This window comes from Apostichopus japonicus, chromosome 4, assembly GCF_037975245.1.
Source record: "Apostichopus japonicus isolate 1M-3 chromosome 4, ASM3797524v1, whole genome shotgun sequence".
Classification (NCBI taxonomy): domain Eukaryota; kingdom Metazoa; phylum Echinodermata; class Holothuroidea; order Aspidochirotida; family Stichopodidae; genus Apostichopus; species Apostichopus japonicus.
In genome coordinates, this window is record NC_092564.1 from 6,963,947 (window position 1) to 6,982,507 (window position 18,561).

At 33.3% G+C, this 18,561-nt stretch overlaps 1 protein-coding gene across 1 annotated transcript in view; it reads right to left on the minus strand.

Moving 5' to 3' along the window:
- The window catches only part of LOC139966297 (homeobox protein Hox-C8-like), a 56,186-nt gene extending 37,842 nt beyond the window's left edge, over window positions 1-18,344 (minus strand). Inside the window, exon 1 of the mRNA XM_071969150.1 lies at window positions 17,224-18,344. Coding sequence (XP_071825251.1) covers window positions 17,224-17,764 — 541 coding nt within the window. The 5' untranslated portion in view covers window positions 17,765-18,344. The remainder of the gene's footprint in view (window positions 1-17,223) is intronic.
- Between the last annotated feature and the right edge of the window lie 217 nt (window positions 18,345-18,561).

The window sequence follows — 18,561 nt, forward strand, 5'->3', positions numbered from 1 at the left end:
ATATAGTTGGCGACCATATAGACTTCGACAAATTTAACTAATCCAGCTATCATTTGAAGGTGTTATTTGGAATGTAAGATTATAACAAATTAAGAAGACGATCTATGCATTCACACAGGATATATTTGAAGAAACAAGCCTATACCTTTGTTACCTAATATTTTTAGCTCGCAGTTTCTTTATCATTATTAATCAAACGCAAAAGTTGTTTTCATCCGGGGTATCCAGTTTTATTTTTCGGACAAGGAAACGTCTGTTTTTGAAAAAAAAATCATTTAAGTTATTTTTTTAAAACCTGCTAGGATCGTAACGCCAGACCCTATAACTGTTATACATTTAGCTCACAGGCTTTTTGCAGTATAGATGAACAATTCGTTAACAGTATCTTTTTTCTCTCTTTAAATTGCTAATTGATAGACAGACATTCATAAAAAACAAGGAATTTGCAATCTCGTGTGTCGGAGACAAGGTCCACTACAGGTCAAAATTAAATTAAGAAGTGCGCCATCGTTTAAGCAAAAGTTCGATTGTATAGAATTCCTCTGACCCGTAGAATTAACGAGATCGATTCAAGCTATTTTCATAGATTGTAGTAAACTCTTTCACAGACATGAGATCTGCCAGACAATCAGTTTCAAATACTTTGTAGCAAAATTCTTCCAGATTGTAATTGTTGGAAGTTTTATATTTGAAATTGTTTGGAAATTCTCTAAAATCTTTGATCCTTTTCTCTCTTTCTCTCCCTCGCTCTCTTTAAATTATTCACATTGCATATTTTAGATTTCCCTTGATCCCTTAGTCATTATAGTTGATATGTGAATATGGTTGATTATTGAAAACAGGTTGATATGTCTGAAATGTGAAATTTCTCACCTCGCACATGTTTATCTGTGGAATATAATATTGTGTTTGCTTCGTCAATTGTGTATCGTCGTCACAAGGAAATGCCTTTAAAACCTTCAAAAGCCCCGTTACCATATTAAAAGTCACAAGTGTCAAACGTTAGGCTGTATAGGATAATAACACGTTTAAAGCAGACCTATACCGATACAATAGTTGCCTCATTTTGTACATTGAGGGGTTACCGCAAACGTTGCCACACTATACGAACCCCAAGTCTCATAGATGTTAGAGGAAAGAACAGGTATCCTAAAAACATAATCTGTTGTTTTTGTCCACTACAGATGCAAATGAAAAAAAGAAAAAAACATTAAATTGTGGTTCATAAATGATTCTGTAAGGGATTAAATAAAGAATCAATAGCCCGGCAATTAAAGGAGAACTTAACAAAAAATAAAATACACATATATTGTAAGAAGAAGGATACCCATTAATGTGTGTATATAACGCAGCCTGATCTGCGGGAGGGGGGGGGGGTAGATAAACGCTTGCAGTCAAACTCAACATGCATTTTAACATTTATCATGTCTTAAGACTCAAATATAGAATTTGAATTATTAGTAGTATACTGGTAGGAAAATGTATTTAATTTCTATCAAGAGGTGAATATTTCTTTTTATATTTAATAAAAGTTTTATAGGATTTTGTCTTTTTTTGTCTGTTTTTTTTTTAAAGTACTTTGTGGGGGGGGGGGGTGGGGCTTTTATAACTTTGCTATTATCCTTCTTACCATATGGCTCTATTTGTTTATTGAACAAGGAAATTTTCCCGATGTCAAAGTATGGTCTTATTATTTTTCCCTTACATTTAAAAAGTATATATTTTTGTTATTTTTTTTCCTCTTATGTATTGTATGACTTGTTCTCATTGTAACGAAATTAACACTTCAAATGTGTCTTCCTAATGTCTTCCTGGAGTCGAGGGGGTTTATGGGGGGTGGTGGGGTGGGGGTAATATAGAGTATTTCTTTCTTGTCATGGAAAAAATGGAAAAGTTAACATGCCGGCTGGGCAAAACATTTGACACAGTTGTTATATGTTTGATCGCAAAAAAATAATTTAACATTAACCAACAGAGAATTCCTCAAAACACGTGATCATTTTGTGCATGAATATAACTTCGATTATTTCATGATCAGACACTTCTTTCATATAAGCATTTAAACTCATACAAAAAAAAATTGTAAATTGTCGATATTTACTTCATTATTTGAAATCACAGTATCACGGAATTTACTATAGGTTCGAAAAAAAGACATTTATCACAATCAATTTAAGAGCTATCATTTTACAATATTTTTCGCCAGTGTCTAAGTATACTTTACCAAAAACAGACGAGCGGGTGCAGTGGGGTGAAATGGGATGACATTCCCGGGGTCCGGGAAAATGTAAATATGGAGGGGGACCTGTGAAAATATAGAATAATGAATAGTGTGTTTAATTTTCATGATATAAGCTACTTCAGGAAACATGAAAAGTTCAAAAAAGGGGGATCAGGTGACGTCATTGTCTTCGATGTCCTACCAGGCGTTTGGCGCCTCTGCTTTTAACATACAAATCGGTTACTTCAGAAACCACCCAGATGGGACAATTCGTTCTATACTGTAGTGTTATATCCCGCATCAGAGCAATCGTATTGTCAGTACGAGCAGTATGAATATCATGTTTCTATCAGATCAAGGTTAGGAACTGTTTGTACTGACAATATCAGTGCTTTGAGAGCATGATATTGGAGTACAGTTTAGAGAGGTATTAGCATTAGGAAATTGTCCTAACTGGCTCCAGAAACAGGATGCATTTATCAATAGGCATAAACTATATGACCGTAGTCAATACACTATACTTTTCCATGCATATCCGACATATTTCGCTTTTTGCTGCTTTCGTATTCCTTAACTCATAATCGACAACAAAAGAAATATCTCAAACATTTGAAACATGACCCACAAAACTTATCTGGTAACATGAAAGCATACAACAAAAATAAACTGATTTTTGTTTTATGGGCCATTAATTTTTTCAAATAAAAAAGAAAATTCGAAACATCCATCACATAGAAACGTTTGAACTCTGACATAAAGATATTTTGCGAAAACAATTTTTAGTATCGTTAAAAAAGTTAAATTGTTTACATGTCACTGTTTACGTCCCTATTTTTACCCATTCAATGTTTTGGTTTTTTGGCATTATATATATATATATTTATCGGTACATTTTTGTTTTATTGTTCTATGTTCGATTTTTTTAGAGTTTAGATATGATGGCAAAACTTAGATAGCAGTTGAAAATTATTCCTTTAAACGTAATAATAATCTGTCCCTGAATGTTGTCACAACTAATATATTTTACCCTTCCCATTGAATTACCTTGGCGTACCACACCCTACTCCCTTCCTCAAACAAGAACCACGTCACTCCCCCCCCCCCCACACACACACCTTGCCCGATATTATATGTCAATGAACAAGGCGCTTTATTACGCCAAATCAGCGAGGTGAAAAAGAACAACCATGCGAAATGCGCCTATAAGTAAATCAAAACTATAAATAAAATGATATAGAAAGTTGTCTCATATTCAGAAATTTCAAAACATTTATGTCAGTTAAAATCAAGCAAGATACTGCAGAGAGATAAGTAACGGGTTCCATTGACTGAGGTAAATACACTAACGACCCTGGTCTGTTGATAAATTAGTATCAATTAAACAGTTTTCTCACATTCTCGTGAGATAAAGGCTATACCTTTGGCTTGGTTTGTAGAATGCTTAAAAGTAGCCTATTTTACTAATACTTTACAAAAAATTAAGTATGAAAGCAAATTAAAAAAATTATTGAAAATATCTAAAACAAGTTTTGTTGGTTTGACACAAATATGAACAGTTTTTTCTAAGAATAGAAGTTCGTTATGTATAAATTCATTTCATGATGACGAAGAAAAACCCCATCAAGTAGATATTTTAGCTTGATCAATCCTTATTTTATTTTGATTAAAAGTCATTGAGTTTGTTAAAACTTAAATTTGCAACCAAACTATATACGCATATAGGCATAAAATGGTCATTTGCTTTAATTTGTGAAAAGAAACAAGAATGGTCTTGAGAGATTAAATTATACATGACACAACACTTTATAATGAAGAATAATCTTAACGTTATTTAAAATACCAATATAGACAAGTTATATGCAGTTCGTTATATTTATTTCACGATTTTTTTTTCTTTATTTTTTTTTTCTCTTGGAAAGAAGAAATGTGAAATATTTCAGCCTTATGTTGATTACATTATACAGCAACAGGTAGGTACCTGTAACTCTTGAAACTGATGTACTTTTTTTTATTGTGCACATGCAAGCATTTTTATGAATATCCAGAATTTACAACCAATATGGAACCAGCATATTAAGTGACAAACAAAGCTATTATTTGTTGAAAAGTGGGTATGTGCCTTAAATTCAATTGGGGATTAGACGGAAGACGTAAAATATAACGTTTACATCACATTAGAAAAACACGCTTGAAATGTTCCACCATGAATAATAAGTATATGGAAAGGAAAAAAACAAGGCCGTCATGTTACTGATAGAATATTTGTTCTATAATTATACAGCTTATTTATAGTATTGATAATACCCTCAGAAAAGTCTAAAATTTCATTTTCAATGGGAGTCGGCTGTAACGACTCCAATGGCACAAAACCATGGATCCAACCCAGATCAGGCATGGGTAATTGCTTGCTTTTGCAGTAATTAAAAGTGTTCTTTGTTCTGTTAATGTGGTTGTGCCGTGGTCCGTTGTCTGTGTACATAGATATATATTGCTGTTGAATTTGCTGTTATTGTGGGCCCTTTTCTGGCACAATAATACCCCCCCCCCACCAACCCTCCCTCAACACCAACTAGCTCACACCCCGCATGACCCTCTCACGAGACTGTTCGAGTACTGAAGGAATGAGGGGTATGGTCAACTAATAACTAATAAACAGCTACAGTAATAAACAGATACGACCAGAAATATAGTAAAAGGCGACACGACCGCCTGTCCTTCACAAAGTTGTAAGTTTGGTTAATAAAACTATTTGGATATTATTGGTTTGTTTTAGCTGAAAACATGAATACATATTTATCGATTATTTGGATATTATTGATTATCGACAATAGTAATGTTGTCGATAATATCGAGGTGTTACAAAATTAAACGTTTATGTGAAACTAACGAAAGAGATTGCAAGACCGTATGGATATATTAATCAACTGTTAATCATTTGGACATTGTTTCAAGAAATATGGAACTGTTTATTTTCTATGTTCATTCAAGGAAAGAAATACATTTTTCAAATGAAATTTCTTCTTAATATTTCCATTCTAAAATTCAAGGTGTAACCGTACAGAATGAACCAAATATATCCATGTTGTACGAAATACAAACGGTTCCAGTGAGGTTATCTTTTCAAATAAAAGGGGGGGGGGGGAATGTCCATGCAAGCGTGCGCTTTGCGTTTTCTCATCTTAATATAAACTCCTAATACAGCAAAGGAATTAACTGCCGTGTGATGTTATGCGCTTATCCTACCCCCCCCCCCCTCCACCACACCCTTCAAGATTAGGTTTATAGATTGGGCCCCGTGTATAGAGAAGCAATTATTTGTATGAAATTTACAGTAAATTTCAGGACAATGGTGTTCTTTTACATGATTAGTACTTTCGATGTTACCCAATCCCCACCCCCACCCCCACCCCCCACATAATTCCTGTTTGTAGCCTACTCCTCTCATAAGAAATCTATAATAATCACCCCTCCCCCCCCCCACTGCATGACACCGTTGACCATATTATACGAAAAAGTAATCATATTACAAACCAGATTAATTTTGCAATGAAATTCCTAAAATTATGCTGAGTACGGTACTTTGTGTGTGTGTGTGCGTGTGTGCAAATACCTGTATTAAGCGTTTGACAATTTTACTTTCACGTTATAAAAAATTCAGGAATATATTGAAATAGTTTAATTTATTGATTATAACCTCAAACAAATTTGTGTTTTTTTTTTTGTAGTTATCTTTCTTTACTTTGGCTCCAAAAGTTACAGGTACAAAAAATATTAAAAGAAAAATGCTGGTAAGTATTTAACTTTGACTTTTCAAAAGGTTCAGATAGAGGTCATTTTATCTTTGACCATTGAAAGAGATATATTAATTGACATAATCCACCATGCCACTGTTCTTTTATCTGATTTCAAACAATTACAAAGATGGGAAGCTTGGAAATGGATACCAGTTTGTATCCCAAGTATAGGACTGGTTGGTATATATATTCGAAATACCAGTTCCTAACATGACTCATATTTGGTCTTTTAGTTTGAGTAGCCTATCTCGATGCAACAAACAGACAAGAATGGTCCCCCACCCTAAAGTTGCACACTTGTCAATTTATGCAACTTTAGGTTCGCGACCATATTGATTTTTAAAGAGATAAACTCAGCATTTATATATTTTAATTTTATATATATATACACATAATTTTGATGTTGCTTTTGTTAATGCTTTAGCAAAGAAATTAAATTTGCAAATAACAGACGCGTCAGTCTATGGAAATCCGTATATGAAAGGCGTCAGAGCACAAACACATAACCCCTTCCCCTCTTAATTGGTTCCAGTTGGATTGTATTCAATGGACTTAAATTGATCCCATACGGCGTTATGAAAATATAATTTATGAACTAGTCCATGTCGCAAACAAATAATTTCTTTCATAGTAACGATATATAGTGCTCTATTAAATTGTCATAAAAAACACACTAGACCTAATTTTCATTTCATAATATATAAAAACAAATATATTTAAGAATAATTGATTCATATCTTCAACTAACTTCTGATGGCTATTTGGGTTGAACGTATGCTGCATGACACACATATATTTAAAACTCATTTTAGGAGCAAAGACCTTTTTTTTTTTTTTTGACCTTCTATTTTGGAATCAAACAAATTTGAGCATATCTCCGGCATTCGTATTTATTCTAGCGATTAGCATTCCTAAATTAAAGATGGTTATTTAAACAGAAATAACTATTATACTGGTCACAGGTACTGTATATAAAGTATTCTAGCAGACGATGGACCATATAAAGAAAAATACATGTCATTTTTATGCATTCCATAATCTCGAGTTGAAGGTATACAGTACTATAAAGATATCATAAAAATGAAAGGGTAATTGTTATGTTTAGATATTATCATATTGAGCGGTTAACGTTTTGTACGATTCATATTTTCATATATTTACAACTGTTTCTTTGAACGTATGGTACAGTTGGAAATATAGATCAATATATTGACGTCAGTAAATGAAATTACGATGTGAATGTATTTGGAATTTACTGAAAACAAAGTATAAAAAAATGACTAAATATTTTAATTTTTAATCAAAGAAAATTAGCGTATTCATTCTTTTTTCCTGTTGGCATCTTGTGTCTTAAACAGAATAGACACATACATATGATGATTGAATATTTGTAATGAATTTATTATTATTATTATTATTATTAACACCAAAATTCGTGAAAATGTGTGTTTTTGTTTTATAATTTAAGATGTTTTAAGGCGATAATCAAATTTATTGAAAGAAATAGAAGAAGGAAAAAAGCAAGCATTAATTTGAACATGAGGAAACCAAATATTAAGACCAACATGTTAAACAATTAGATCCCCCAAATTTGATTAATATTATAAGAAAATGAAAAAACAAAGTGACTGTTATAATTATTATAAGTTAATACCTTAAAATAAGGTATCTTCCAAGGAAATGTCGGAAGAAAGGTTCAAGATAATATAGTGAAGTAAAACAAACGAAGGAACAGTAGACTTTTAAGGTGACTGAGCCCATTTGGTTATCACATTTTATATCTAATTTTCCTTATCAAGCTCAAAATATGGTTGGATTTTGATCAATCTAAGACACCTACCATAGTTATATCTTCACCAAATGATCCTTAATTGTAGGAGTAAATTAGGTTAAATAGAAACATTATACTAGCGCTCACTTTAAAGACTAAAACTCTGCCTAATTTCATCCCTGAAATCTTATTATTATTATGTTTTTGTTTATTTCATAAAATAAGAGAGGATGATTGTATATATATATATATATATATATATATATATATTAGATATATGTATATATTTAAATACCCCAATTAGCAACAATGACATTAATAAATGGGTCCATTTTGTATTCTTCATTAATCGTGTTCTTAATTAATTTCCTCTAATCTCAGATATAACCACTTTCGGCATCTATTTCTGTATAGTGATTCTAATGCAGACCGCACCGTCCAGTTTTACCAAGATCCACATATCGTTCGCGCTCTTACTGTCTAGTACACAATGACACACCTGTCGTTATCCCGCAGGAAAAAACCGAGTACCCCGAGAAATATATGCTGTTTTCTTCTTTTTCTTTACTTTTTTTTTCACTCCAAACTAATAGAGGGTTTCAAGAGACTTTTTATGGCCTGCTCTGCAACAGTAAATTTCTTCTGTTTTTTTTTTATAAAAGCACCCGTAATATAGGGATATGTGCCATGACTATAAAGCCTGACGGGAATGACCATACAAGATACTAAGTAGGAATAGTACCCGCCGTATACCATACAGCATAAGAACGTGACATACATCTTACTCCTTTGAAAAGTATAAAAAGACAATGTCTATAGACATAATAGACAAATACCCTAAAACATGAAGGACCTGAAGGGGAACTTCCTCCCTCCGCCCGCCCACCCACCCCCCCCCCCCCAAACTCAGCCACTGCCTCCCCTACTCGCAATGATACATAGACTAGTCTTATCAATGTGATTTTAGTACCGTTACAATATTTACGTGGATGTTTAAGTAAATCGATTTATAGAGATTGCAAGAATCAGTTGATCAGCAAATAAGGAAACATCCCCCCCCCTCTTTCGTCCCACACGATGCATAAGCTAATAATATTAATGTTTGGTTATTTTATGAAATGCCGGTACAATATTTATTTGTATTTTAACGTATAGTTGGAGAAGAGAGAGAGATATTTTCATACATTCAAACCGGATAATTACATATATGTTATTCATAGTATTACATCAATATTTGAAACAGGACTAAGCTATACTCCTTTTTTTTCTCCTTATTTTTAGCTCTCTTTATACATAACGAATAGCACGTCACTGACCTGATTCGAATAACCTTTCTGAATATTCCGAAACAAAATATAATCGTTTTGCTTATTTGAAATATTAACCTTGTTCGTGAAACCATTGGTCAATAAATAACTGCATTGGACCTGCTGTATTATATCAATGTCTTATGTAGCATTCACTAACCTAGGATATTAAGTTGCTATCATATATAAGTTTCGAAATTAAGTATACTGGCTTAATGTTTACATAAACCTCCGCGTAAGATATATAAATAAAATATGACATAACCCGGATCAAACCAAACAACTTCCTGTTGTTGTTTTTTTTTTTTTGTCGCTATAATTTTTTTCTTCTCCCCCAAATCCTTCTTTCTTTGTGTCTCTTTCATTGGCAACAAAACACAAAAATATGCTGGATATAGTTGGTCTCCTAAAAAAAAATTCTACCAAATTCTACACCTGACCACAATAATCAATTGTTTGTTATGACTCAAAGAGATACCGGCTGATCAATATGACATCTTTTCATCAGCCCGTATCCAATAATTTTAAAGACAATAGCAGATGAAACGTCGTTTCAACACCTATTTCACACTTCGGTAATTGATTTATACCCGTCGCGGTCAGGACAGATGGTATATAAAGGGGTCCGTTGGGTCACCCCGATTGGTATCTATATTCTGTTGACCAGCGGAAACAAGATGACCTTCGCTTAAACATCTAGTATGTGCTTTATCACCTTGCTTATATGTCTCAAAACTGATGTTTTTGAACACATTTGGGGGTGCACAGGGAGTAATTTCGGGCCTCCCCTTCTCTTTTTTTTCAAGGCTGGTTTTATAAGTTATCTCCTAATAGGCTACAAGAAAATCGGGATGCTTTGACATCGTAATGATAACCAAAATGAAATAAATTTAAAATACTCTGGAGCACAGGAATTCTCTATCCTCTGTACAGTGGGACAGCATAGCGAATCGAAGAGGAAACTATAGCCTACATTTTTATTGGTATAATAAAATATAGTTAACAAACTAAAGGATGTATTACGCAACAGCATTCTTGAAAACTAATTTTTACGATTATCGAAAATCGTCAAGATTTCAACATCATAACCACCCACAAAGACAAACAGAAAAACTTATGTTTGAAGAAAACACATGTCTTTGTGCCTAACTTTCAGATTTTCGAGGGGGGGGGGGGGGAACGGTGATAATAATTGTACGAATTAAAAATAGCTTCTATTGAATTTTGTTTTAAGAAGAAAAAAATTTACGCAAGGACTAAATATTCTTCTTTCAGCGTCAAGGAGCACTATGCGTTATAAAAATCATTCTGGTATAAGATCAAAAAGTATAACAAATCTTGTAATAACATCTAAACTAAAAACAAACAATTGGTTCAAATAAGTGATAAGTTAGGTAGAGCTTAGGCGACACATGTGAGTGTGTTAGTCAATTTTAGTATGTGTCAGGTTATCAAATATTCAAAAGAAAGGTTTCATTTCCTCGTTTTGTTTCTCACCAAAGACAGTTATTTTGATAATAAAATTATAAATTGTTATGACTAATATGAATAGAGCGATAGAATAGCCATGCCACTTGCAAGTTATCATTTAAACCGGCATTCTACTTAAAAATAAAGGTGTATGGTTTTGGAATATAGACTGCAGTGTAAGGCGGTATGACTTTATAGTTAAATCAACCAAGTTGATCAATCATGCAATTCAATTACTGAATGAATTCATTAATTCTTGAAAACAATTGAATGAAGATTGATCATGATCTGATGAGGATGTTTAATGATATTTTGTAAATTTATCTTTTACGAATTTAAAATTTATTCTAATTCTAATTAAGGGCTTCATACAATACACTTAGTTTCATTATTAATTATATTAGTTTTAAAAACAAATATATTTGTCAATTTGTTTGTATAAGATTATTACTTAATTACTATTACAATATTAAATATTATTAGATATGGAATGAGATAGCAGCTTTTGTTTTAAGATCAGAGATGAAAGAAGACCGACAAGATCAAATAACAGCATAGGCCCATACTAATACATGGTAGTATGACTTATACAGGTTGAACAGACTCTGCAGGGTTGAGATCATTAATATGATATTATATTATATTACACCGCTACTACTTCCTGTATATTAGGAAGGAGTCGGCCATACGATCCCTTCATGCCTTTTCTTTCTTCCTTCCTTTCTCAATTATTTTAAGAAACCCACGTGGATGGTTTAATTAAAAATTGTCGAGTTATTCAGAAATTAAAATAATTTGTCGGCCATCACACTACATGTTAAAGGCTGTAGTTTCCGAAATAGTTTATGAAATCCAAATGTTCTTTATTCTACAAGTGAACCTTGCTTTAGCAACACACAAATTGGGTATGTTTAAATCATGCGAAAAATAGCATATTTATAAATAAAAAAATCAAATGATAATAAAACACAAAAGTTACGTTTGGCAAAACATTTCAATTCCCTATCTGTACATGCAAAGACAGTTAACGCTTTCTGCTTAATAGCTAATTTCGATGAAGTAACACATACAACACTAAACATCAGTATTGATTTCGAGTGAACGAAAACAAATATCGGCTGACGAAACTATAGTCATTCAGAGAGTCATAGGTAAACTGTTATTTCCTCGTTGGACGTTGTAATACATTCCTATACACTATATCGAGTCAATACAATAATAAAAGTACCTTAACGAGCTGTATCGACTTATCAAAATCCACCTTAAAAAAAATACTGAATTCATACTCTTTTTCAATTCGAAGAAAATTAAAAGAAGGTTTATAATATTGTAATAATCTTTTCAATTTAAATTAGAGGTTAAAAGGTACTTCAAAATGTCTTCCTCAAATGATGGGTTTTGCATATATATTTAGCTGAAACTCATCACCTTAACACTACATATCTAAGGTAGTAGTTCCACGAGAAGGTGACGCCGGTATGTAGAAGTCGGTTCAGTGACAATGTTAACGCGTAACCGAATTGTAGTTTGAAAGTGATATTTGTTAATTATTTATATCAATAATGAATATGCTTTTCACCTTAAAGTGTGTATTTAAAATTTATATTCCATATTTGTAATTTGTTTAACGAGAAGAAGGAGTGAATTTCGTTTGAAACGACCTTGCCTTTACAAATGAAAACAACGTTATTCAATAATGGCGTGGCATAAAGTTGGGAATCTTGATAGTACCGTATGGGTTGTTAGAGAGCGGAAAAGGTGGTTAATTGCTGCAATACATAGAGGATATGTTGTGCAGTTCAAAAAAATCATTTAACATTTCTTGTAAAAGCATCGAAAACTTGTTTACAAAATATTAGTAATACACACAGATGTTCATATTTAATATCGTAAACGTTTGTAATAAAAAAAAAATAGTTGGAAGTTAATGTGTGTTCGCTTCTACTCGATTCTCTTTAAAGTTTTTTTTTCAGAATAAAATGTAGACCACAGTCAACATATGTTTTAAAAGATAAATTAAAAAACCAAAAGATTAAAAATACAAATGTTTATTTCTTTTATTAATAATTTGTTTCCTAATTTAAGCTTCTGACATTTTTGTCTGCAGACTAAATTTAACCAAAAATTTTAAAAATGGAATTATTATATGGTGAGAGGTCTACTCGAATTTCAATTCAAAGTTTCAACATGAGAAATAAACCCCTTTCGTTCACACAATTTATAAATCTTTAATCACAGCTTCTATGCATTTGATTGCCATAATAAAGGCTATGTAAATACTCCAATAAATTCGCTATGAACCCAATCGTAGATTAGAAAAATGCTTATTATTCTTGCAATACTCCTTTCTATCTATAAGTAAAATCGTACACTATCCCTATCCCCTACCCTACCCAACCCTTATGAAGATATGAGGAGAAAACAAGCATTTTATGGGGCGGAGGGGTGCTACTTCATAACTTACCTTAAGTCAATTAATAATAAAAATGGGTAAAATAAGTCTCTCTTTTTATTTTGAATTACAGTTATGAATATATTTTTCAACTCATGCTTCTCACTCCCTCGGCTTCTTTAATGCATTTTGTACAGGCGATGTGAATACGATACTCTTTTTTATCTCTATGTTTTAAGCCTAATACAATATTACAAAAGCTAATAGTAAATTTTCGGTATTTTAGGGACATTTTGTCTAATTAACATTAATATATTGTAACCTTCGTTGTCGATGTTATTCAATTTTGGGGGTTCATATTTCTACCTAATTTCCGCACGTTATGATAATAAAGGAATAATCGACAATAAATGGAAACAACTTGACAATAAATGGAGGGGTGAAAAAGAGACGTAGGAAATCAAATACTTTATCAAAAGTTTCTTAATAAGCTACACTGATTAAATTTAAATACTAAGATAAGTGCCTGCGTCTCATACAGAAACCTTTTCGACAATCTCTTGAAACTTACGTTTTGGGTACCTGTTTTAATTGTTGTTTTTACAGGGCTATGTAAAATCAAATATTTAATATTTGCAAGATTTCCGGTATAGAAAGCGAACTCTTAATATTAATGTCATGACTTAATGGACGAATAAAAAATTAACATTTACTTTTCACAGAATGACAGTGATATCTTGAAACAATTCTTTTTTTTTGATCTGTTACCCTTTGCGTTTTGTTTCTCTATTTTGTTTCTCTATTAATATTTCTTCGAAAAGACAAGGAACAGAGAAGAGGATATACTGACCAAAAATTAAGTTTGTAATATTCTATTTACATTTTTACAAATATTCCCTTTTCTTTTCATATTCGTCATTTAATTATAAGTAAATAAAATACAGGAATTGTCGAGAAAACAATGGGAATATAAAAACAACAAAACCTGTAACAATTTATCAGCAATTTTGAGCGGTATTCAACTTCATCTTTGTTTTGTTTTTTTGCTCGAAAAAATTTAACTTTCTATCATATTCATATTTATATCTATATATTTATATATCATTTATGCATATATTTTTCTTTTCTTGTTTATATATTTGTTTACCAAAATAACTTAGCTTTTCCCCGCACTGCTATCAATATGATCAATGTAGTATTTATTTATTTTTAGTAATTGATTACAAAGTCTAATTTTTGAGACGGTTTATAAGAAAAAATAACATTTTGATTGGCAAACATTGTTACTTTATCTAAATCCTAAAACAATAATTCTGTTTATCCGTTTCTATCATTTCCATATATTGTTTTTAAATTTTTCTCTCACGTTTTGAATAAATTTGAGATGAATGACATGGAAATAGTCTATATAAATTGATTGACTGCATATTTTTTTGGAAACATACACCATGTTCCGTGTGTATATGTTTAATCCTAGTAATGTACAACTCACATGTATTAATAAGTAATACAGACTCGAATAGTTTATGTTTTCTTTATTTCTTTTTGCTTCTTCGTTTTTGCAAAATTTGGACAGATTGGCCAATGGTTCCCTATTTCCTATCCTCGATTCATAGACGCTAGAGTATATGAAACATGTACCAAGATCCCTTGTGAAATGCCCTGGTTTGAATCTCTGGCCAAAAGGTACCTACAAGTTCATCGACACAAGGTTCCAAAATCAACTGTCTGGGCTTGTATACACGCTGTAACGGTCTAGCCGGGTGACCTTGAGATTTTCACAGCGAAGCTATACTGTAGGAATTGTGAGTCTAACGTCTGCTATGTTCATAACACAACATACACACACCATGCTATTCAGTTATGTACCAAATTTACCTAAATTCTTGGGTACCGAATACCAATTTTTCCCCGGCATTGTCTTCAGACTAGAATGTTTCTATTTATTCGGGTTTTGTTTTCCTTGAAAGTTCTTTTACCCATATGAAAGAAAGGAATATATATTGGTTGACTTTAGTTCCGAGCTTTGAATAAAGTTGTATAGTTGACAAGGAATATACCAAACCAACTCGACTGAAGATTATCAATAGTGTTCTTTTCTTTTCTATTTCTTGTTTAATGTGTTAGGGGAAGGGGTCGGGGAGGGGTATTGTATTTAAACGATGTTTTTATTTAATAAATAAAATGAGGCTGAGGTGATGTTTCATTTTTGTTTTCAACTTATTAATGGATATGATATAATTTAAAGACAAACGAAGGAAAGTAAATAGATCCAGATCCCCAATAGAAACCCCTACACCTCTCTATCTCCCTCCCTCCTCCCCCCTCCCCTTCTCCTCCCGCCTCAATCCAATCACGAGAAGGGGCAAATGCAGGGTGAAGGTCACGAAAGAATTATTTCCTATGAGGTAGAATGACCTTTGTAAATTATAAGGACAACATAACCCAAATTGTAGCGTTATAAACCAGACCTTCTGTAAGCAATAAAAACCAGAAGTGTTTTGCAAACAACCTTGCCGTATGCGGGTTGTGTGTACAAAATTATAAGTATCTCTTGAAAAAAAAGGTGTTTATGTCTTATGTAAAAAAAAAAAAAAGAATAAGGAATTCATGAAATATTTTGCTGGTAGTAGGATAGAGAAAACAATAAGATAAGCACTTTAGCTCTGGTACGACTTTGAAAGTACCGAATGAAAAGAAGAATACTTTTTAAGTTATCACAAAATAAAAAAGTGAGAAAGTTGTGACGTCACAAGAAAACACATATGGAGCACCATATGGTCCTTTCACTCACCCCAACTTAACATTTTCAAAGTTTATCAAAGGACAATTGTTCTTTTGCTAAAATGAAAAAGAAACTTTTAGCATTGCTCGTACAAGTATAGAGTTAAACTAAAAAGATTGCCATGTGCGTCATTGGTCGGTGATGATATTATTCAAACAAGAGACTGAATCGATTTACGATGTCATTGCTTCTGTCTCTGCTCCTATACCACCCCCATCCACATCCCATCACCTCCCCCCCCCCCCACCCCTCTCTGCAACCACAACTTTCAATCCAAACATATACCTACTCTCCTGATATAGCAAGTAGGATTTAGGATTTTATTTTAACATGTGAATAACTAATTCTACAGTCTCTTTAATTATGTTAATTTCTATTTTTCTGACTTTATGATAAACAAAATTAATACCATTATGTGTTGTACCTTTTCAGAGCGTCTTTTCTGTACTGGATTGGAAACCATATCTAACTTTGACTAAAACATTATCTCACATTTTCGCCTCTTGTTTTCTTGTTTGAAGAATCCACAATCTGTTTGACTGATGAAACGAGTTACACTTGTTTTAATTTTCTACTTTTGTTAAACAGTCTTCTTCTATTTGTTGTTGTTGTTGATCTGTACTCGAACTAGTCATAATAATTATATTCTCATCCGTGAAAAAAAAAGAATAAAATAATTCCTAGCTATATGTAAAGAGACAATCTATCAGGCGATGTCATAACTACAATACTAACAGACCATGCTTTTTATTTCAATTTTGGAATCAATAATAAGTCAATAAAAAATGGTAGTTGTACGAGTATTTAAAACAAAAATAATAAAATAATAATAGTTTAAATATTGAAGCTACATGTATAGGGTAGGTTATAAGACAAATCAGGATGAATATATTATACATCGATGTTTTGATATCTAGCCTATGTTGAAGAGTAATCAAATTTCCATCTTTTTAGAAAATGATATCATAATTTGTATTCTGAATTATATTCAATCTTACTTTTGGAAGGAAACTTGGATTTTTCTTTTTTATGTTTTTAGTTTCCAGCCAGCAAATGGTCTATGGAAATTCCAACTACTTTCAAAAGGATTAATCTTTATTATTTCTGTCTGTCTGTCTGTTTGTCCGTCTATCTGTGTGTCTGTCTTGCTTTCCTTATTTATTTATTTAGTTTCTTTCTCTCTCTCTTTGCGGGGAATTAAAAATAAAATTATTGCTTGAAAGTCAAGTAATCTAGACCCTAACCAAAAACCCGAACACAGTGTATAAATATACCCGTGAACATTGTATCATCGGTAAGCCCTCACTATGTATATATTCACCAACACTACAGTGCACATAGATATAGAACCTCCTTCCATGCTGGCTTCCGAAATTATTACAACATTTTGATTTTTCCAGTAAATATATCCATCATATTTTAAATTGAAAACATGTTTTTATAAGATTTTAAAATAAGGCGAAAGATTGATGATTAAACTCACCCGCCATTCCAAATGGATAACCTGCTGCGGGATTGGCATAAGATGGATAGTTTATGTAGGAGAGATGCGGCGCGTATTGGCTCGCCGTTTGGCCGGCCGCTGCCGCGGCGTTGTACATTTGTGCCGGGGAGCCAGGATAACGCATCTGGTGCCCTGTAGTAGTGAGGCCCATCCTGTGGGCGGCGTCTTGATAAGGGTTGGGCGTTAATTCCACGGAGGGACAGTGGAGAGACCCAGTTTGATTCGATCTCATAGATTTGGTTTGGTCCACACAGAATCCGGTCAGCGGTGTGGACTCGTTTCCAACTGGACTAGAGGTTGGCCCTGTCGGCTGTATGAAACGGCAGTCAGGCCGAGAGAAATGTCCTGTGGGGGATTGTTTATGAAGGAGAGATCCGTTGTCCCCGTTCCCTTGAAGCAAACGTTCGCCCTCCGTCGGTACCTGCATGAAAGGTCCTCTTAATCCGCTGGGTAAACCTCCCGAACATCCTGAAGAAATGCGGCAAGCCTCATTCCTAAACCCCGATAAGTTGCCATCCATACTTGCAGAGACTGCCGTGTGTGTGTAGGCCCTAAACACTATTTATTGCCACTAAACACGCACGTTATGCGACAGAGCCAAGCTCGAATGCACACAGGTGAAGACGATTGAGGCAGATTGTAAAAAAAAAAAAATTGAAGAAGAAGAAGCCGGTAGGCACGAGTCTGTGTTGACGAAAAATGTTATGTCACCTTTTCTTCCGCCCCCTAACAGCTTTTTATGAGCGAAATAGTACCGTGTTGGTCCTTTGGTAGGTGGTATAGATGTATAAGAAAGGCCGGGCTGGGCACCACGTCCTATGTCAGACCCAGAATATTTCTCTGCTGCTAGGTGCCAGGGTCTAACGTGCACGTCATTTAACGGTCAATATATGTGAGGATTTATTGCGTCTTCGGTAAATCGGTAAAACAGAAGAAGAAGAAGAAAAAAAGAGCCACTCTAACACAACAATTTGTATCGCTTACTATAGTCCGAGCTCTCTGGAAGCTATATAAACTTAGTCAGGTACGACGGACACTGTGCAGAGGCAAGTTTGACCATTGCTACTATACTACTACTACTTCAGACTGGTTTATGAAGCTTCGACGACTTTAATTCGCAGTCATAAGTCTGTGTATTGTGGAACTCTCTGTCAGTTCAGTCTCATTTGGTTGGGTGACCAGGTACGGAGATTTACTTCCGGGTCAATCAAGTTCGTTGTCACATTAGCTTGAAAGAATAGTCCCACAGGTGTACTCGCAGGAAGGATTTTGCTTCAACTTTTGACCAAAACCAAAAATAAAACTTGAGTCCTTTCT